This window comes from Tigriopus californicus, chromosome 8 (assembly GCF_007210705.1).
Source record: "Tigriopus californicus strain San Diego chromosome 8, Tcal_SD_v2.1, whole genome shotgun sequence".
Taxonomy (NCBI): domain Eukaryota; kingdom Metazoa; phylum Arthropoda; class Copepoda; order Harpacticoida; family Harpacticidae; genus Tigriopus; species Tigriopus californicus.
In genome coordinates, this window is record NC_081447.1 from 8,243,550 (window position 1) to 8,264,860 (window position 21,311).

General features: G+C 42.8%; 4 protein-coding genes across 5 annotated transcripts in view; 1 reads left to right on the plus strand and 3 right to left on the minus strand.

Annotated features, from left to right (window-relative positions):
* LOC131884838 (rac GTPase-activating protein 1-like) overlaps nucleotides 1–1,645 on the minus strand; it is a 10,724-nt gene extending 9,079 nt beyond the window's left edge. The window contains exons 1-3 of the mRNA XM_059232721.1: nucleotides 1,629–1,645; nucleotides 510–733; nucleotides 272–429 (exon numbers count right to left, since the gene is read on the minus strand). Coding sequence (XP_059088704.1) covers nucleotides 272–429; nucleotides 510–733; nucleotides 1,629–1,645 — 399 coding nt within the window. The remainder of the gene's footprint in view (nucleotides 1–271; nucleotides 430–509; nucleotides 734–1,628) is intronic.
* A 2,592-nt stretch (nucleotides 1,646–4,237) lies between these two features.
* Nucleotides 4,238–6,269, plus strand: LOC131884512 (protein O-glucosyltransferase 2-like). Its single transcript, XM_059232324.1, has 4 exons — nucleotides 4,238–4,485; nucleotides 4,607–5,302; nucleotides 5,360–5,594; nucleotides 5,661–6,269. Exons 1-4 carry the CDS (start codon nucleotides 4,238–4,240, stop codon nucleotides 6,081–6,083), a joined length of 1,602 nt encoding a protein of 533 aa, XP_059088307.1. The 3' UTR covers nucleotides 6,084–6,269.
* On the minus strand, nucleotides 6,199–19,511 carry LOC131884513 (uncharacterized). The gene is made up of 7 exons (XM_059232325.1): nucleotides 19,440–19,511; nucleotides 12,219–12,413; nucleotides 10,757–10,925; nucleotides 10,496–10,664; nucleotides 10,304–10,398; nucleotides 6,841–6,960; nucleotides 6,199–6,513 (listed from the first exon to the last, which is right to left on the minus strand). The coding sequence occupies exons 2-7, from the start codon at nucleotides 12,371–12,373 to the stop codon at nucleotides 6,298–6,300; spliced, it is 924 nt and encodes a 307-aa protein (XP_059088308.1). The 5' UTR covers nucleotides 12,374–12,413; nucleotides 19,440–19,511; the 3' UTR covers nucleotides 6,199–6,297.
* Nucleotides 12,414–19,399, minus strand: LOC131884511 (uncharacterized). 2 transcript variants are annotated; one of them, XM_059232323.1, is made up of 2 exons: nucleotides 19,381–19,399; nucleotides 12,414–14,925 (listed from the first exon to the last, which is right to left on the minus strand). In XM_059232323.1, the coding sequence occupies exon 2, from the start codon at nucleotides 14,434–14,436 to the stop codon at nucleotides 12,571–12,573; it is 1,866 nt and encodes a 621-aa protein (XP_059088306.1). In that variant the 5' UTR covers nucleotides 14,437–14,925; nucleotides 19,381–19,399; the 3' UTR covers nucleotides 12,414–12,570. The 2 variants fall into 2 exon arrangements, with proteins under 2 accessions (XP_059088306.1, XP_059088305.1); XM_059232322.1 differs by lacking the exon at nucleotides 19,381–19,399 and adding an exon at nucleotides 15,091–15,311.
* Nucleotides 19,512–21,311: the final 1,800 nt, after the last annotated feature.

Consider the following 21,311-nt stretch of genomic DNA (forward strand, 5'->3'; position numbering starts at 1 on the left):
AGAGAAGAGTAGATCAAGTGATCAAATCGGATATTATTATCCGCTCCTTTCTGTCTAAGCTCTCCTAACATGAGGGTGCAGACTTAATACATTGGTTTAGTCTATATTTATAATTGGGCTGGCTACGATTTCCAGTTGGATGGAGGGGCGAACCATTCATTGGCCTCCACCACCTGACGGGCCGGATCCATTGAGGCCATCGAGATCAAGGCGTGGATTACCCCCCCTCCTGGGCTGATTGCCCGGCCAATGCTCAGTGGTCCAGCCTTACCTGTTGGGCAAAGGCATCGCGATCTTGTTCGGCGGCTAGTCGCCCGCGTCGCTCGTCCTCCACCATTTTGCGGGCTTGTTGGATCTTGTAGTCCTTGGCCGTGAGCTCGTTGTCGCGCTCCTTGAGCGTGAGCGCCAGTTGTTGGCGCTCGTGTTGGGCTGCCAACCACCGGCGCAACTCCTGGACCTGCGTGCTCACCGACCAGAACTCGCGCTCGGCGCCCGAATGGAACACCGACCCGAGCGCATCAAATCATCGTAGGCTGCGATCAGGGACAGGCCCGTGTGCAACAAGCCGGCACGTGAGGCTGTCCCACCGCGTTGCGACCAGCCCGTCACACCTCCGCCGGTGGCTACACCCGGGGCGGGGTACGGGCGCGGCCCGGGTTTTGGAGCGCGGGGGTATGCGTGGGACGGGGCATGGGTGAAGCCGGCCGTGAACGGCGAGATCGGGTCAATCAATCTATCGGGGCGAAAACGAGAACACTTCAAGGTAACCCTCGACGAAAGAGGCGATGGATGGTTGGTTGGAAGGATGAAGGGAGCGTTTTCAAATTTGGACGGGAGGATGATGACTCCAGCTCAGTGTTGCCAGAGATTTCACCCAAATTGTGCCCCATTAGATAGATGACTCCAGGATCGATATGACTCCGGGATTACCCGCCCTCCCAACAAAATGCTCCAATTGCCATCGAAATGACCTAATTTTTCATTAAGAAAGCTGAACAATCTTCTCACTTTTTTTACTCTTTGCCACATTTTCCGTTGATGGATTGCCAAAAATGAAGCGATGTCAGGAGATTATTCTTTTTTTTGTATATGGGGCGCTAAGGTTCGAGAGGTTCACCTCGTACGGCCAGCGAAGCTAGCCATCACATCGTCCAATTTATTTCCGATAGGCAGCGACATAGTCCGTATCAGATTGTTCTCCGTCTGTGGGCGTGGTTAGCGTCTAATCGCTTCCTAGAGGAAGGTCGGGGAGGAGAATCGAACCGGGGACCTCTCTCATGCTAGGAAACTGCGGCTAACCACTACACCACGTCTCCTCTTGTTATTGAATTGACTCCCCTCTTTTCACGATTGCCAGATGGATTCTAGATTGTGTTAATATGGAAAAAATAGGAAAATGATGATAAACTCTTGCCCTGGCAAAGGTATTTAAAGTTTGCTAAATTCTGAGCTTTCTCCCACGGCGCCACAGATCTCCAATTTCCGTGAGCTATCCAAAAATGACAAACTACCTGCCATGTAGCAACACTGTTGAAGGCTCAGCGATCTCCAACTCAGCCCGCCAATCCATCAAGCGAGAGAGCGAACAAGCAAATCAGGGCCAGCATCAGGTGACGGACTGGGCTTACCCATGGGAGTACTCCATGGCTTATCCCACATATATCCAACCGACGGTGATTGATATAACACGAGCATATTCAAACCGAGCACCGATTCAAATTGAGGAACCCATCACCATCAGCCCCTAGTTCCATATTCATCGCGAGCGCCAAAAGGAATAGGCCAAGATCTTATACCCAATAATTACAGTTCCGCATGCATGGTTAATTGAAGCTCAAGATGCTTTGGAGCCAACCGTGCCATATATGGTTTATTACTTCATAGTTGCCGCGAGGGGTCGGAAGAATAGTTCATGATTTCATCAAACTACTCTCTTTTAAGCATGATGTGAAAATCAACTAAAAATATCCGAAACTGTAAAAGCATATAAGAAAGAGGTAAAAAAATGTTGTAAGTTGTTTGGTTATTCAAGTATTTTGGTGCTTTCAAGGCAAACTTATTTTTTTTTTCACCAGGTTCTTGCTCTTTGGGTTGAGTCTCGTCTTACTATCGACGAATAATGGAATTTCAAAGCAGACTCATATCTACAGTTATCTAGTTAAGGTTCATATTTTGGAGCATCCTGAAATGATGAACGGTTTTGCAAAATCCAAACCATCATTGTGTGATTTGGGTCAGTTGCATATTGATAACTTACGGCATAATTCATGGAAAAATGTAAAGTTCATGGAAGTATGTTCAGTTACTTATCAATGCCAACCAAAACATGCATTCTTAAGAAGGATGGTATGGTCACTAAAGAAACTCGCTCGAACGGAAACATTGCATGAACAAAGTGTATATATATATTTTCATTCTTCAGGTTTTCGGGAAAAAAATATATACAAAAGCATTTCATTTGGAATGCAGTTCCTCTAAATTGTGCCAAAGCATGACAAAACCTTTCAATTCCCCCAAAATCGTCGGTTTTAGGTTCTTTTCATGAGAAAATCAAAATTAAAGAGTTTTTGGCCGCAAAATGTCTCAAATACTTCAAACCTTGTGTAAAAAAAGAATTCTTTCCCACACTCGCCTTATTCCTGGGTAATTAACTCGACGAGGCTTCAGAACAAATCATGAGAAACCTATCATCCGCCCTCAATGTGAAATGAGGTGATTCAAAAATAAGTAGGCACATAGTTATCATGGATGATCGCGATGGGTGATGATGGTAGTTCTTAAGAGTGAGAATTGGTCAGCCTGTCCCGGACCACAACGGTCGGGCATGAGGGCTAAGAAGTTGACGAGAAAAAAACATCGATCCAAAAGGCAGGAAAGGTGTCCATCCACAATGAAAGTCAATGATAATGGACGCCCGAACTCATGGTATCAAGTGCCAAGAAACTTTTAGCTAAGTGAGGGGGATTTCGCAATCGTGTGTTTCATTCGGGCCCAGTTTCAGGCTGGTAACGACCGAACGGATGTAGCTCAATTTGTCGGCTTTAATCCGATCTCCCGTCCATCCGCGAGCTATTGGGCTTAAATGGGATCCTATCTATGGATCGAGTCTGGCTGCCGTCCCCATGACTTGACTGAACCACAAGTCGAACGAAGAGAATCGGAATAAACCGCCCTTGGCTTCTTGGTCCTTTGCAAGTCCGGTGATGTAAGTAGTGTGAGTTGTTGTGTGAGTTGTGTGAGTTCCCATCCGGTTAGTCCTGGTGGATTGGGTTTGTTTGGGTCGTCAGCGTTCCGCTAATCTCTCAACCTCGTTAGTGTAGTTATGTCTTGGTGAGTTTGGCTTGGTTTTGAACACCTGTGGATGACCGGCTCTTTTCTTGTTTCTTTCTCTCGTTCTCTGAAATTGGTTCTAGACTAGCTAGTGCTTCGTCAATCGTCACCGGTGGATCGATCGCGGTCGTGTCTGAGGTTGTCGCTCCGTCACTCTTCCATTTTCAAAGACCTTCGAATACGGGGGCTCCTGATCAACCGTCCAAGCCTGATGATGGCCACGGTCCAAGTCCAGATCGCTGAAAATGTCGGAAATAAAGTGGTAGGCTACGAGACCCATGGATGATCTGGGCATCATGAGGTCTACAAAATGTGTATGATATTTTGCTTGGGCATCTAGCACCAACATTCGTGGAAGGACCCTAATAATGGATCAGGTGGATGATTTTGCAGAATACTGACTTATCGTTACGTAGGGATCAGGATAAACGTTATTTCCACCGATTAGTTGGCGGTGCTCATTTTTAAATTGGTGGCAAAATGTTTTAGGGTTTAGATAGAGACTTTTAGGGTTGTTAAAATCGAGCTAGGTTAGATTAATAAAAAAAAAAAAATAGCACCACCAACTGATCGGTGGAGAATAACGTTTACCTAGGTATCAGAGCTCCATGAAGGTAAAAGTGGTAATCATTTCCAAACCAACCTAGTCGTATAGTCTTCCCTTGATTTCATCCTTGGATCCTGGGGGGAAAGCCGTTAAGGTCCGAATCAGGCGTTGGATTGAAAACGATCAATTGCCGTATCAATAACCAGATTTGGGGCCAACCCCAATGACCCCGTCGCAATTCTTGATATCATCGTAATTGATCAGGAATTACTCTGTCTGTCCAACGATCTCATTTGTCATTGTTGCGGACCCACAGTGGAACACCAGCGCGCACGGCCCACCACCCTCAAATCCAGCATTATGGCTGGATCTAGACACTCGCGGCTAACCCATGAGCCGGACTGGATCTGGGTCAGCATGGCAGCGTTGTCGGTTCTGTCCCTGGCGTCAACAGGGGCCGATGCCAACCTCACCGAGTCCCCTGTGGCGGCCTCGGAACCCGAGTTTCAGGCCCGGGATTTCCATTTGACCGGACCCGGCCTGGCACCCCGGGACGTTACTTTACCCTGCCGCTATTTCACCGTCCAAATACAATCTTCATGGGGAGGGTGAGAGGCACACATTTCATTCTATTCCAGCCCGGCTCTTTATTATTGGCTCCCTCCCTCCCCACCTCCCTCCCCTTCCATCCATTGATTGACGACTGAGTGGGTTGTGGTTCTGTTCCAGATGGAACTCTCTTCGGGTCCGTCGTGATCAACTCCACGTCACGATTTCTGGCACGCCCTGGGACGGACCACAAAGGGTAATTCCGGTGCGCACCGATGTCCTGAACGGACCCGAAGGTCAAGCCACCGTTTGGATTGTCCGTTACAAGCTGTTCTCCACCTTGCGTGATCTAAGCATTCACGTTCGTTATGGATCTGACCACGTGTCGGGTTCGCCCCGCCTCATACCGGGACCGATTCAGCCCAGCCATTGCGTCTGCCCATCGACCGACCTGGACACGTGGTTAGACCGCCAGTCGTGTCCGGTGTCGGATCACACTCAAATCCTGGCCGATTTGGCCCCGTTTCCACAGATCGATATGGTCCAAGCCCTGTCTGAGGCACGTAGCCGCTTTGGCAACCCGAGGGCTCAGAGTTTTTGCCATTACGTGGTGCTAAATTCAAACATCTTCCGTCAATGCTATGGTGAACACGTCGGGTTTCACATGTTTCCCGATGCGTTTCTAATCTTCCTGACATCCGTAACCCGGTTACCCGACCTTGAATTCCTCATTAACTTGGGCGATTGGCCCTTAAGCCGATTGAGTCCATCCGTTAAGCCTTTGCCCATCATTAGTTGGTGTAAGACTCCGGACTTTGCAGACATCTTACTGCCCACCTATGAAATCACTGAGGCCTCCTTAGAGTGCATGGGCAGGTGAGAAGAGAATCGAGTGAGTGGCATCTGGTAGCTTTCAATCGATTTCATTCGTAGACAAATGTTGGACATGCTGAGTTTGCAAGAGAACTCTCAAGTGCCGTGGAACCAGAAGATCGAGCAAGCCTTTTTTCGAGGCAGAGATTCACGGAAAGAGCGATTGGACCTGATCCGACTGGCGGCCAACCACTCTGATATTATGGACGTGGGTATCACTCGTTATTTCTTCTTTCGAGACCAAGAGGTAGTCCTTGGAACGAAAGAATCAATATCCATGTTCGATTTCTTTAAGGTAAGAATGAGGTTTAGCGATAGATTGACTTGACCGAATACTAATGGCCGGTTTATCTAACCTCAGTACAAGTATCAAATTAGCCTGGATGGAACGGTAGCTGCCTATCGACTACCCTATTTATTGGCCGGAGGTTCCCTTATCTTCAAGCAAGACTCCGATTACATGGAACATTTTTACTCGAGTTTGAAACCATGGATCCACTACGTGCCCATCCGCGCCGATTTGAGTGATCTGGTCGACAAAATCCATTGGGCCAAAAATCATGACGAAGAGGCCCATAACATTGCTGTCAATGGTCGCCGGTTTGCGCAAGAGCATCTCTTACCCCAACACGTGCTGTGCTACCATGGCTCACTTTTCCAAGAAGTCGCTCGGAGACTCGTACAGAGGCCACAAGTCTTGGAGGGAATGGAAAAGGTGGATAACGAAAGGAATAAACAGCCAAGAGGAGCTTGTCATTGTTCCTCGGAAAAAGATGAATTATAACCGTGAATACGTAGTTATGGTTCATACCTTTCAGTCAAGCCCAGATTGCGATGGTCAAATAGGTTTAAAAAAGCACCCATCGCAACAAAATCAAAAATAAAGTAGCCTATTAGCTCATTAATAATTAGTTTAATTCAAGTAATGCGTATTCGTGTACAAGCAAGACAATTGCATATTGATCTTGTACTGCCCTCGTGTTCAACGTGTCTCTTTGTTAATCAACGTATTGTTCCTCCGTCTTGATGGCCTTATAGAACATCCTTTTTTTGTTGCCGAGGAATCTCTTGACGCGACCCTCGACGTCCGTTTTGGAGTCATTGTCATAATGCTTGTCCAAATAACCTTCGAACTCATTCACCAGAGGATCGTTAACTCCCGATTTGGGGGTGATGCGATGGGACGCCATCGCTAAATGCCGAGCTTGATAGATCTAAACGAAGGGAAAAGATCCCATCATTAGCGCAGGGACATATCTGATTGATTGATGTCTTGATTGGGCAGAAACAAATGAACCCATTCTGGTCATTCTCAGGCGATGACGTCATTTCTAAATACATACATGCCAGAGGAGACGACGTTGATCATGGTACGACGTGAACGTGTATGCCCGCCTCCATTCTGAATTGAAGGTGCTTTTGTGCTCGGTAACGAGATCAGGCTCAGTTCTTTCATGGCTTAAAACGTAAATGCCACCGTCATAATCAGTGGCAAAAATATGGTAGGCGAGGCTCATTACTTACATCTTCTACCCACTTACCTCGGTGAGAATGACATCTCTGTGGACACCGAATAAGTCATTTCGAAGGGGCATCCGGCAAATTTCGTCAAAGAGGGTCGCTTTTCGTGAAGCTGAATTCAGCGAGGGCCTCTCGTTGGGCTGGAAATAAAACAGCATGCTCCATTTTAAGTCAAAACAGTTGAGCACTGGCCTAACAAACACTTCACCTACGATGCACCAAATCTAATTTCTAGTTAAATAATCATTGGTCACTGGTAACTAGTGTACCCAATCCCCAAGTTCAATATTCCTGCAATCTCTAGCATCCTACTCTCCTGCACACTGTAACTTCGAATGATTTGAAAGCCCTTTAAATGACAATGTTCATGAATAAAATCTTGCGATCTTGCCCTCCATGAAGTTATCCAGGATCATCATGTTGCTATCATGTAGTTGGTACAATAGATTGCGATTAGCACGATCTCTGTTCAAATGGTATTTTTTCAAATCATTACACGATCGATCACCTTCAATCTAATGCCATTCCTCTTTGTCATGCCCCTTAAGCCTTCTGAGTGTGAGCTATGGGAGCAAGGTGTGAAGAAGGAAAGAGGTTGAGGTCATCGCTAGCAAGCAAGCCGCCGCCAAGTGAGGATTCGACGGCTCGAGGACATGAACGTAGATGAGACGTTGAACGTCCAGTTTGTACTGTATGCACATACTAGTACAGTATGGGTACTGAATTTTTGCCCGCCCCTGACATGAGAGCATGATAGCTGATTGCTTACTTCTAACCTAATCATATTCGTCGATTTTTCAGTACTTGCTATTGCTTACATACAAGAATGCTACTAGACTTAGTAGTACTAGTTATATCACAAGACATGAAAAGGGAAACTGAATAGAAAGAACTTTATTGCGATGTAAAGAAACATTAATTTGGTTTCGACAAGTTGAAAAAGTAAAGAAAATTATATGCATGGGCATTCTCCCCACACAGAAACTGAATAGGTGGAGCCCACCAATCATCCTGCTTGATGAACCACATGGATGCATCCAATACATTGATGGAATAATCAAAATAAATGCAAAAAGTTACCAAATGTATGCCCTATAATTTCAAAAATTCAAGTCAGCAAAGAAGCACAAATAAAGTAAAGCTGTATCTTTTTCAAGAAGAGATCAAGGCCAAGAGTCATGGCATAAAAGAGAAAAAACTTAATGCGTTTGCCAAAATCTTTTATTTGTCAATTACCACACAATTATGAACAAATATTCAAAGTGGTTACTCCATGGAATAACTATATATTCAATGGCAGTTGCTTTCTTTGCATGAAAAGGAAAACGAATTTAAGGTGCTGACTTGTCAACTTTTTAAAATCCAAACTTGAATAAACCTCACCTAAAGAGTGACGATTATTGAAAACATAGTTGGTGATAACAGGTTTTTAAGTTCTAATCTGGACTCAAAACAATCAGAAGCCAAGGTTTTAGTGTTAGGGCGAAGAGATGCTAATACTGTAATGAAAACTAGTCTTGACAACCATCTGGAATTTACCCTCAACAATAAACAAGTTATTTTTCTGACCTTTGCTCATGAGCAAATTCTTTGGCCATAAAAATATGGGCTAATTGTTCCATAAGAATATTTTTTTGGTTTTGGTTTTCTTGGGTTTTATTAGGGTTGTAACACTCAGTACTACAAAAATGAAAGGTTTTGTTTATCTAAAGTTACCACTTTGACTTTGTACAAATTGTGGTCTACCAACAAATTTGAAATGATATGAGCTTCAAATGATTGAAGAGCTTCAAATTAGAGATTGGCAAATTTAGGAATTAACAGGAGTCCTGGTTTAAAATGAAGGATTCCCTAAAAGATAGAAAACTGCAATTAAAAGTATCACAACAACTTTTCCTTACAACACATTTTCATCAGACACTTCTTTGAGTTTCTATTTTACTTGACATTGGGTCACTTGGGCACTTTTCAAAACAGAAGAGGTGCTTAAACCCAAGACACAAATCGCTATATTAGACAAAAAACTTTTCTAAGATTTCAAAAGGTCCTATTGTAAAAATAGAACATTTTAGAATAAGAAAAAGAAGTCCAAAAATCGGCTAAAAAGTATTTTTAAGTATGGTAATGAGTAAAACTAAGACAATTCAAAAAAATGCAATCGTACTTAAACCATTCCTTTCAAGGATAAAGGAGTTGAAACACTAATTCAATCCCTTAAGTAAGAACTGTTAAGCCTCAAAAGTACTGGTGACCTCTCAAAATTTGATGCTGACGTCATTTTCCTTTCTTGCTTCAATGTCCCAAAAACGTCGTCTGAAGATGCAAATATTTAAGATGCATACTGTACGAACACATACAAGCACATAACGACAGGGACAGTAAAAGTTTGAAAGAAAGCAAGACTGGGAGCAAACGAGGTAGGATAATCCTCCCTTAAAACGACTTGTTTTCTCCCCTAGCCAAAATTGGCCATTGAGATGAAACATGGGCGCATTCATTCCAAACGTCAGTCATTCATTCGTTTCACCGCCATCATTTGGATACTTTGCAGACAAAGGCATTCGTTTTACTTTAAGGTATGACATCATTTGAAGGCTTCTAAAGTACACTCACACAATGTTTGAGCATATTCCCTAGCCTGGCAGCCAGGAACCACATATAGTAGCATGATCCAGGCAGGTGTCAACGTTATCCGGGAAAAGTTCACCACGCTTATTTCTCTCAACCTTTTGAGAGTCGAGACAAGTTTGCGTTTTTTTACTCTGCTGTGCTTTTCTCAAGTTCAACGTCAAATTGAGAAAGTTAGAGTGATGATGTCAATTTTATGTCTTAAGCGTCCCAATTTTGAAATCGCGAAACAAGTCTCGTGTGGAGTGACATTTGAATTTTTGACTTACACATGCGCTCCTCGTGTTACTGTTCAACATGAATCAGCTCTACAACAAATGATCCAGTTGTGCTGGTCTCTGGAACTACATTTTCACATAGTTGACACGTTTCATGACCAATTTACGTAGGCATGCTCTAGGAGATAGAGGCACAGGAAATTTGAGAATGAGAAATGGTATGTAGAATGGTTCGTAAAAACAGTACTGGACCTACTGCCTTCAAAAAAAATAGAAAAAATCTCTTTTCAAGTCGAATTTTGCTATTCATGCGACGAAAAAAAAACAAATGAATAAAAGAATGTCTAGGACATAATTAATTCAACGAATCAAAATGAGAAAGGGGTTGAAAACTCGTTGGTTTGAAACTTTCAATAGCCTTTTTCCAATTATTATCATTTGGCCATTTTTTGACTATTCGGTTGGTTCCCCTTTAAACGTTTTGATGTCGGTTGTAAAGAAATGAAAAACTGTATTTTCCATTTATCCTTGCTCTCTTTTTGTAAACACGAACCAAAGCTAAGAAAACTGGTTTCGTTTGAACACCTAATCTTGGCTCAGTCATTCGTTCGGTCGTTCACATGCGAAGAATTCTTACCGTTTGGAGGGCCTCATCTTGTTCGGCCATTTTGAGGGCATCCTCGACCAGACTGAAATTGTCCTCAAGATAACCAGAAGCCAAGTGTCTCTCGTCTGAAACGGAAATATTGATAAAAACTCTCACCAATATCATTACGAGGTTAAGTTGGTGGTAATTCAGCCACAAGCTTAGCTGGCAAGAATGTCATACCGTAACGAAATTTCAATTGGGGAACTTGTGATCCTTCCATTGCCTTGCTCAAAGCATCGGTGATTTCTGATCGATGTTCATTTAAGGCTTTGGATATGACATCTTTGGCCTTTGATTGTGTTGAAAACCAAAAGACGGATACGTCTTTACCATCGGGTGACGAGTATACCTTAAACATGATCGACAAACATGACGTTTACACTCGTACGACCTTAATTTCTTCCATAGGGGAAAAAACGACCAAGAGTGAAATCCCCCTACCTTTGAGATGTTCACACCTTTTCCGTAAAAATGTGACTTCAATTCTGGCATAACCAATGCTCGGCCTATTGCTCGCGCCAATTGGGCATTGTAGATGGCAACATGCCTCGGACTCAGCCGAAGTAAGTCCACAGGAGAACGCCGATTTCTTTTCAGTACCTTAGCAATTCTGCATTAGAAACAAGAAGTTGGGGACAATTAATTATCTTTTCAACATCTATCAACAATGACACGGATATTCAGATGCATTTTGGCCACTAAATTTGTCCCCATAAGTTCAGGTTCTGGAACCACTTTGCGTTATACTTGGGATGACCAAAGAGCGTGAACTAAGTGAACTCCAAGAACAGGCGTCCATAGAGGAGTGTGTTTCTCCATGAACCAGTGGAAAATGCATTTCGAAAGAAAGTAAACGCATTGCATTTTTTTCTATGAGAATAGTTCTAGGTCAATGCAACTACGAACTTCAATTTTCACTTCAATCAAACGACTGGATCAAAAGTTATGCCCTGTTAAAGCTCAATACAGAACTCTTCAGAGAATGAATGAGATAGTGGCACTCAATTACCAGAAGAGGGCTAACTCATTCATTCTGTACCCTTTTATGTAGTGTGCTTTGAAAGGGCATAACTTTTGACTGAGTTGTGCGATCGAGCTGAAAATTGAAACACGTACTTGCAATGACCTGAAGCAGTCTCAGGTCATTGAAGGAAAATGCAATGCCTTTACTTGTTTACGAAATGTTTATCCTGGACCCTAGCATCCTTGTCCATATTCCAGTGGTTCTTGATTTCTCTTATTACTTCAGCTAACAAACACCCTTCCTCGGTCTCAATGAGGGGCCGAGGCAAAGGGGATTGTCGACTCCCTAACCTAGGGTGCAAGGTAGTCGGTCCGAAATTTGGGTTCCCAAAATTGCAACCGAAGTGAATTAATCGGTTTTGGGCGAAGAGTACAGGTCTGGTTATATAAATGTCACTGATTTATTTTCAAGCCAGGTCGCACTGTGTGTGCGATGGTGATTGACTTCTTTGATTGAAATCATTTGTCAAAATTTTAATAGCCGAATGAATAGTGCACCATCAATTTCAGGTTTCCATAGGGGACTCATACATAAATGATTATTTTACAAAAGTAAAGCTTGGTGGGCGAGTGGCATTCCCCAAGCGAAGACAATCTATTATCTAATGGAACGACCGACAGAAACCTTCGTCAAAATGCTTCCAAGGCACATTTGAGGACAGCTCTGCCAACAAGAGCATCTATGCCGATCGGGTTCAAAGTAACTTGGTTCCCAAAAAGTCATTTGAATAAAAGCTGAAAATGGTTTATTGGCGACATTTATATTCTGAAAACCTGAAGTTGTTACCTTTGTTTAATATCATTGGGTGCTTTATCGAGGATTGATTTGCTTAACAGTCCTTCATTCAGCATTTTTATGAAGGGCTGTGATATACCATACCTTTGCTTTTCCTCCATTGTTTGCTTGATCAAATAGTTCGGGGCCAGACGATGAGCTTTGTGCGAGTTTGGCAAGTACCTCTTGCTGACAAAGGCAGTCAGAGACAAGTGCCTAGTCTGAATCCAATGATTCAACAGACACTCTAACATCGGCATGATGCCAAATTTGGATGTCGAATAACCGCCCCAGAAGGTCCTGAAAAGCAAGTGTCGTCATTTTCAAGTAGACAACCTGGCCCATCAGTTCCAAGGCCCAAAGTACCACAAAGGGGGTCGTTCTTGTGCCAATTACTTGCGTGTATTCTATGCAAATTGTTAACAGGAAATGATTATGTGCTAAACAATCGGCTTTGTCAATGATCCATTTGTTTGCATTTCTGGAGGGCACATTCCACAGCTTCGTTGATTTCTTCAAAAATGGGCACAGCTTCTCGGTTGGCAATGTCCGACAGATAGCTTCTACCGCGGTTGAAGTCCTTAAGGGCAGTCTTGCTCAAAACCTCACCATCGATGAGAGTATCAGGCTTGATCTTTTGAATACAAAGCACCACATGGGTGCCCTTACCGATGTAGTAAGCCGCCTCACACATAGCGCTCACCGAACGTGAATTTCCCAATATCACAAAAAGCAAGACACGCGAGTTGTCCATGGCGCTAGCTTCGATGGGAATGAGTCTGCGCAAGCGTGAAGCGGAACTATGGGGATTGAAGTAAGTCAGCCCGTGCTTTTTGAGCATGGGGATGGCAATCTGCTCCCTCCACCGTGTTCCCCGCGAGGCTCCACCCAAGTAGACATCCCTAATTTGACTTCCGCGACGTTTGAGATTACAAGACGAGGACGAGGAGGATGGTAAAAGGCCAGAGGAGGATTCCTCATTGCGTTCGCGGCGATACGAACGTGCGTTCTCTATCCATCCAGCTACCTTATGAAAGGGACTTCTAGCTTTCCTCAGTAAATGGTTAGCCTTTGAGGACACTCCACTTTTTTCCCTACAGCTGCCAGAGGGGTCCACAGCCGACGGCTTGTGTTTGAATTCGGAGACAATGCAACAGAACTGATCAAAGCCAATCATAACTTGATCATTGGAGAAGGAGGCACTTTTGCGCTTGGACATGACACCATCGCAGGCGGCCATGATTTGTCTGAGATCTTTGGGTGTTAGGTCACGATGTGCATGAACCCGGAAGGCCATTTTTAGGTCATTCAAGGTAATTTTGCCGAGGCGATGGGTATCCAAGGTGTCAAAAACCTCTCGTAAACGGACAAGTTTGTCTCCGATCTGAATATGAGCCAATTTCACAGGCTGCACCTGATCTTTGAGACCGAGATCCTCTATGGTTCGATTTTCTTTCAGCACCTTGGAGATACAAGAGAGCGCAATATTAATGTCCTTGAATACTGGAATGCCTTGTCGTTCCACGAGATCGTGGACGGTAGTCAGGCCCGCGTTGAGATCCAAGTACTCGGATTCTAAGAGTTTCTCGCCATTGATCAGGTGACTCGAATTCGGATAGGGGTTAATCATCACAATCACCTTTCTTTGACCACCTGAGAGGTAAGCCACCTCAATCATGGACACCACGTTTCTTGTCTTTTCGTTCATCACGAAAAAAAGTATTTGCGAGGTCTGCTTGGCCTGATGTTCCAACTCGATCATTTCAGGCACCCAATTAGACTGCTGAGGATTGTAGTAGGTAATGCCATAACTTTTGAAGTACGGTATGGCAAAATCCTGTCGCCAAGAGGTGGGATTGCACGATCCTCCCAAAAACACGTCATAGGAAGAGGAGCTTGATTTCTGAGTCTTGAACTTGGCCTTTTCCAAGGCTCTAGTAGTGGGATTCATGGCCAAGCCTCCGCCGTTTTGCTTGTCATGTTTACAATAATACTTGCGAAGTTCCGTGGCAAAGACGCAAAACTCGCCGAAAGTCAAACTATTCTTCCGGTTGACAGGGGGGGCAAAGAAGACCATCTTTTCTTCCTTTGGCGAATCGTTGCTACTGCTACAGCTACTGGTACTCACTTTGCACACTTGTTGGGTACAATCTCGAGCACATTGGAACATTTCGAAGATCTGAGCTTGAGAGGGGAACAATAACAATTCGTTGAACAATGATTGGATGTCGGACTCTGGTAACGAGTTCCGTTCCGAGCCCACCTTGGCCGCCCATACCGCATGGAGCTCGCGGGTGATATCGCCGTAGACAAATGCGGCCATGGTCTCGCGCGGGTCCTTTGAATCAATCAACGAACGAGAAGCAACGTTTCTTTCCTTCTTCTAGGAACTGGTTCCGTGATGGGTTCAACACCACTTCGCGAATGAATTTGGGTCCCCATGATATCCCTTATTACAAAATTGATGATGACGATGATGATGATTTTGAGCCCGATCGCGCAAGAACGGCTAGCAGCATCAATAGAGCAGGTGTCGTCACTACCAAGGATGAACGAACAAACGAACATGTGTGGGTGGGTTGGTGGGTTGGTGGGTGGGTGGAGGAGATCTCACCGATGTTCGTTGGATGGGAGATGGGGAGGACGAGCCAGAAGGTAAATGGGTAAGTGGGTAACTCAGCACCAACTCAGTACCAATTCAGGGAGGTGATGGGCTCGGGTGGTGCGTGCGGCCATGGACGGGTGGACGGGTGGATGGTGGGATGGATGGATGCTTTGGAGCTGGCCAGTAAGTCTGCCACTCAGCTGGCCACTGAAATTTTGGAGGCATAGAGTGAGTGAGCGAGTGAGTGAGTGAGTGAGTGGGTGTTTGAATGGGTAGGTAGGAGTTTGGTTGATTGGCCCAAGAGATGACACTGGCAAAGAAGAAGAAGATGAAGAAGAAGAAGAAAAGAGAAAAGTGTGCAAATCAGATCACCTCAAGTTTGAGGTCCGACTGGATGAACCGCGCGAGAAACCCCCCCTGTGTGAGGATTTTTTCGTGTTCTCGGTGTTATCCTCGGCGATGACATCAGATCATGAGAGAGAGAATAACAAGACGAGGAACGCTGCGCTGTGTCAGTGCGCTCTTTGTCTCGCTGGCCGTTCGAATCTCACTTGGCCTGGATCGGGCAGGTTCTATTCAAGACAGAGATCGCAGGTTACTCCCGAATCCCTACGCGTAGGCTGGCATAGGCAGGGGTGGTCCTCACGACAATTTCAGACTCCTTGAAGGACTTGAGCAGGATTATTGGATGATCAGCTTACCCGTCTCGTTTCAATAGTGAAACGACTGGTAATTGGTAAGCCGTGGTAAACCTTATTAAAGTTTGACGGAATTATCCAAAAACATCTTGATAATACTTAGGAATAAAGGCATTTAATCTGAGCAATAATTCAACAAAGAGATCCAATCAGCAGTGTTTCTTTTCAATTTGCGAGATAAAAAAAATGCAAAGATTGATTTGAATATTTCTCTCTCAAAAAAGGACCACCATGATGAGAAGGGTGGGATGAGAGGAGAGGAAACAACTGTGTCCTGGAATCCAACTTTAATCTTGTGTAAAACTCAACAAGTAGTATTGGTTGACCAATACATGAAGGTTATGTTCAAGAACAACTTTAGCAGACCCCTCAAGCATGTAGCTCAGATAGATGAAGGCCACAATGATCAAGGAGGAGTATCTGCTAGGGAGAGGATATTAGCAGGCAAGCAAAGTGGCCAGAGTAAACACAAGGAAATTACTTTAAATCAATTAGTGCATTCAATTGTATAAGAAAAAGTTCATTCCATTCAAAACAGAAAAGTTTTTCCTCTATTCTTTAATAAAGGATCAAGCCAGGATTCCATGGCACTTCACCATATGGAATTAATCCTTCAACAAATAGCCTAAAAATGTCAAAATTTTACTCCTTAACGTACTTGAACATGACTTTTGAGCCAGAAGAAAACCAAGTTTGGAGGTATTAGCTGTGTTCCTGTTGAGGCTTGAAAAAAAAATGAAAAATTCTACTGAAATCATGTGAGGCCTCTTAAAGGTGTAGGTTTTTTTTCTTCATCTTTTTATTTCTTGGTTTGGGCTACCTCTACTTATGTGGCCATCACCTCCCTGATTCATTTAGGGCTTCAATCCCTTGATTGTTTGATTCGTCACACCCACTATAGGCATAAACTCAAGTGGCATTAAGTTAGTCAAAACAAGCAATGTCACAAAATGTTATGGGACCCTTCTTGTGGTAATTGGCATCAAATTTTGTGGATCAAATTATCTTCCTTGCAACTATCATTTCTTTTACATAGTCTTGTGTTGTAGTGGTTTACATTTTAAATTCCTCTAGACATAACTTACAAAAATAACTAAGTGGCGTTCAAGCAAATAAAATGTTCTAGCTTGATTTTTTTGAGATTTGGACACCATAGGTCTTCCCTTTCCTTTGAGAAAAATGTTTGTGAGAAAAAAATTTGTTCATTATTTTATCTCACAAAACATATAGCTAACAATGAATAAAGGGAAAATTCAGTGCAACAGAATGTTTCATTGTTTTAGAGTCAAATGGCAGCTTTTGGGTTTAGCCTGTCAGCTGATAATGAATGTCCTAATTGAGGGATAATCTAGCTATCATCACAACCAGCACTAATTAATGCCTCCCTCTTGGGCATGACCATAAAGCATATGCTGATAAACTAAAAAGGGATCACATACACCTAGATTATTGTAAGAGCAAATACCCGTAAAGTAAACTGATTTTAGAGAGGACAATACATTTATTCTAGTTCTTGATCCAACTGGCATTGCAAAGTCACCAGCACCATTGACAGCTACATTTGAGTTAAAATTGAGTTAAATTTGGGGGCCCTTCTGTTCATTCAACACAAGGCAGTTAGGTGATTCAGTAGAACATGTTTGGGTCCCCTGACTACTTTCATTTAAACTTTTTCATCTTTCATCTCCTTTCATTGGAAAAAACTTTTCATTCATTGTCATTCACAAACAATAGAAGAGCAGTACTTAAAAAGAAGTGGGTCCCTTGAAGTGATGAGGTATTTGGACTGTAACTTTTGAGCATATCTTATCTCAAAATTTGGTTTCATCTAATCTTTTCGCAATTATTGTTGAAGAAAGACAAGTTGATAAGTAGTGGATTGAAGAGCATTAGTCCGGCAGATACTGCGTGGAAAAAAATATTTCAAACTTTGACCAACCCTGCTTTGCGAGCCTCAAAAATACCGGCAAGGCATGATGAAGTAAGATTCCGCCGTGAGGGGACACAGGCTGCGCTGAAGAATGTATGTATGTATCAGATACAGATTGCGCCGCCTAGCTGTCCGGGCAAGCTTCCTCCACTTAAAATATTCGAGAACAAATTTCTGACGGTTTCATTCCCCAACCTAAATAAACATGCCAGGCGAACTTGCACAACCCCAGGACTCCTCGGAAGCGAGCAAGCTTATGGATCAAAATTATGATTATTTAGGCTCAGGTATTTTATTTTCAAGTCATGTATGAGTTCTCATCACTCTTTTCGATTCTTACAAAATGGCAAAAAATGGTTTTATTGCGCTTCCAATTGTTCGTCGAAAACAGTTCTATTTGCAAATAACGTGGATTTGAGAAGTTGAATGAAAGTGCTGTTACAACTTTGGTCAAGCTCTTTGACTCAAGGATTGCCGTATCATTCCTCTACTTTGAGGTCAGAATAGGACTGATTTGAAGCCAAATATTGTACAACAGGAATTTCTTTTGGTGCTCTAAAAATGGCATACGCGGGTTTATGTGGTCCTTCTAAGGTGAGTAAAGATAGATGATATTTTCAAACGCAAGTGTGACTCTTGCTTAATTTTGCTTTGAAAGTATCTGATCTATGAGAAAATGCATCAAAACCAAAGTCAGGAAAATCACCAATTCTGGGCGTTGAATAAGTAATAAAAATTCATTGATCGATCATTCGTTTCACTCGTTTAACAAGATTTATCAATTTAAATGCGAGTTAGAATCAAGACCAGATGTTACGAGGTTGAGAGCATATAATTCGAAATATCATGAGCGACTTTGTCAGACCAATGACAAGTAATCTTAAGCGCGATACAAGTAACTTCTCTTTGAATGAAAAATGCAATATGCATTGGTACTTGGATTATAAGGTAGACTTCAAAGGATGGCAGAAGTAGCTTCATTTTTGAGTTTGATTACTCTTTAACCGTTTATCACTTTCCTAATAACATGACTCTTTTTCCAACTACACCCTTGTAGCGACAATTTCGTCAAAAGAGTCACATTTTCTTTCCTTACGTCTTTCCAATGTTGAGGCTAGCATTCATTTTTGTAAGTAAAAAAGTAATTGAGTATATATGGATAGGCCAAGTAATTGACATGTGGCTAAATTGGGAAAATAGCACCCTGGCTAATATTGAAACTCGTTGACAAGAAGACTGTCTTACACGTATGTGTACTCAAACTGGAATACCTTTATTCAACTATTTAACATACATGATCACAGGGTAACTTCTTCACATACAATACATCTTCCCCCCCCCCTCTCCACTACACTAGCAAGCTAATAACTAGTTGTTGATTTATTACTATCATGATTAACTTCATCAAAATAACTTTTATTAGGTTAAAGAAATCGTCGATTTCGATTGTCTCCACATAAAACATTGTAGGGAATTTCATTATCTCTGACGCTCAAAATCTCGCCCGTTTTACTCCAAACGCTAAAGGTGAAAATTGTTATTCTAGAACCCCTGGACGAGCCTAACAAGAGCCCAAACAGAGAGATGAAACGTCAAACATTTCCAGGAATATAAATCCACTTAACTTAATGGCCGATTCAAGGTCATTCAAGAATGAATATTGTCTTTCAAATATTGAATCCTTTTTTTCCCCACAGGAGGAACTTGTCCCCACCAATGAAGTCGTTTCCGATGTTCTCTAATAATCAAAACAGCCCCATAAAAATCTTTGAATTACAAGTACCACAAAATCATTATCATTTAGTAGTACTTGATACTAATAAGTCAGGATACTAGGAATAAGTGTGGGTACACGGTTATTCATCTGGAAGTGCACTCAATACCTGCGTTTTCGGTGTCAAAAGCTCTATAAATATTCGATAGTTGAACTGGGGCCCACCGGAGGCCATTGGTTAGCGTGCGGACAAGCCGTGAATGTACTAAAATCTAGCATGGTTCGCGCCATTCTATTCCACGTATTGTTCTTACACTTACCTCAATATTGTAAAACAATAAAACTTCAGTTGAGCTGAGCCAAATCAAAGACCACTCACCCGCTCACTAGCAATCACAACAAACGATTCCTACTCTTTTGGGACATGCACCCCTACTCTTACAACATGCGTGGAGCAGTGCCTCGAGAAGCCTAAGCTTAGAAAGCGCAAAAATGTTGTCAAAACGTGCTAGGCCAAAGTAGTTGAACAACTAGTCATGTCACTTAAGCCCTAGCAATACTCAAGACGGCTATTGTCTTGAGCTATACCTGAAAGAAACCACCAGAGACCTCATATGTTTTTTCTTATTCAATGAAATAAAACGCAAATTCTCCAGACTAAGACAGGCTAAGCTAAAAACGCTATAAAGATGGTTAAAAGGCACAACGGACTGTATTGACATCATAATCAGCACCTACAAGGTGCAAAACTTGTACTAAGGGCAAGATATGGTGTCTCTAATTGTAAAACAGCTGTTTAGTTCCGGGTCGGCCTTGGTTGCGGATCTCATCAATTATTATTTATTTATATTTTTATTGCGAGAATGTTTTTCTCATTGGATCGTTACATTTATATTGGGTCTTGTTCACCCACTCTGGGTTCCTGGAGCGCCGTTCGAGGCGATGATCCACTAGAGTATATGGGGTGGGGTGGTGGGGAGACCTGGGATCGAACCCATGAACCCAAGTATAGCTCGGCCGAGCGTTAACCAACTGCGCTACACCATCTCCCCTTAGAATAAGAATAAATTTTGGAGGTTCCGTGAATTTCAGTGAATGCTACTTCACGGGGGACTCAAATTTGGGCGATCAAGTTTGACGTCGAACTTTATTAATTGCTCTGAGGAGGGCGCAATCCAGCATAGTGCCAGTGCCCAGAGGTCTTTAGACACATTATTTTTTTTTTGTAATAATAAATCTTCATTGCCACTTTTGATCATGTCATGGCGTAAAAATAGATATAAATATGGTTTATAAGCATAACACAAACATTGTTAGTATATAAAAGAAAAATGTCAAAACTTTAAAAGCAATAAAATAGCTGACTAGAAATTGATTTCTTGGTTAGTATGACTAGTATTGTTCAATACACATGAAAAAAGTGAAGACGGAAATTGCAGATAGTACAAAAACAGGTGGAAAGAGGTAAATGATGAAAACCTTGGTTATTGCAGTAGAGTGAGTGGATCAGATTGAACAGATCTTTTGTCAGCTCCCATCGTTGATGGCATTTGGCCGGGAGCCAGACAAAGGTGCGTGACCATGAGTATCAGAATGGGTGGGCATCACCAAACTGGCAGAGGAAATAGAAGAGGGGGAGGGGTCGATGAGGGACACCCCAAGAGGACCAAAGAGTGCTGAAGATCACTCCAGCCTCCAACCTCCCTGGAATAAAAATAAGGGAGCCCAAATTGCATTGCAAGCAGGCTCTATAGCAAGCGTTATCATCTAAGACTGTAGATGTATGGACTCCTTGTAGAAATTGTGGGGCTGACTTGGCATTGGCTGGCAGTTCGCACTTATCTTGGCCCTTTGGTCCCATCATTTCAGCTGACATCAAAGCCAGCTTGGTGGCACAACATTTAATTCTGCTGTAACAAAAACACCACAGAAGACTTAAGAATTGCTGCTTAATCTTATCATTGGCCCATTAATCCTCAAAATGATTGGTAAGTATGAAATAAATGACTTCAAGTATGATATGGCTTCTGGTTGATTCGTTTTTAGATTCCCAAATGGATGTTTTGGTGGAACAAGATGACATATCCTACCTTGAAAATATATTAGAATCAAAAGTTGAAAAGAAACTATTAGGAATCAATTGAATGGCGTGTTTCTCAAGATGCCATTAGATGTTTCAACATTGCTCTCCAAACTTTCAGTGCCGTGTTCAAGTTCTGTTCATCACCACACCCAACGGTGTTGACCCTGT

Excerpts from the sequence above, each read along its gene's own strand:
- LOC131884511 (XM_059232323.1), bottom strand. The coding sequence starts at position 14,436 with ATGGCCGCATTTGTCTACGGCGATATCACCCGCGAGCTCCATGCGGTA.
- LOC131884512 (XM_059232324.1), top strand. The coding sequence starts at position 4,238 with ATGGCTGGATCTAGACACTCGCGGCTAACCCATGAGCCGGACTGGATC. Across the intron at positions 4,486-4,606 it reads ATACAATCTTCATGGGGAGG|ATGGAACTCTCTTCGGGTCC; the intron begins GTGAGAGGCACA and ends GTTCTGTTCCAG. Across the intron at positions 5,303-5,359 it reads TCCTTAGAGTGCATGGGCAG|ACAAATGTTGGACATGCTGA; the intron begins GTGAGAAGAGAA and ends TTTCATTCGTAG.
- LOC131884513 (XM_059232325.1), bottom strand. The coding sequence starts at position 12,373 with ATGCCGATGTTAGAGTGTCTGTTGAATCATTGGATTCAGACTAGGCAC. Across the intron at positions 10,399-10,495 it reads CCAATTGAAATTTCGTTACG|ACGAGAGACACTTGGCTTCT; the intron begins GTATGACATTCT and ends TTTCCGTTTCAG. Across the intron at positions 6,514-6,840 it reads GAGATGTCATTCTCACCGAG|ATCTATCAAGCTCGGCATTT; the intron begins GTAAGTGGGTAG and ends CCCTTCGTTTAG.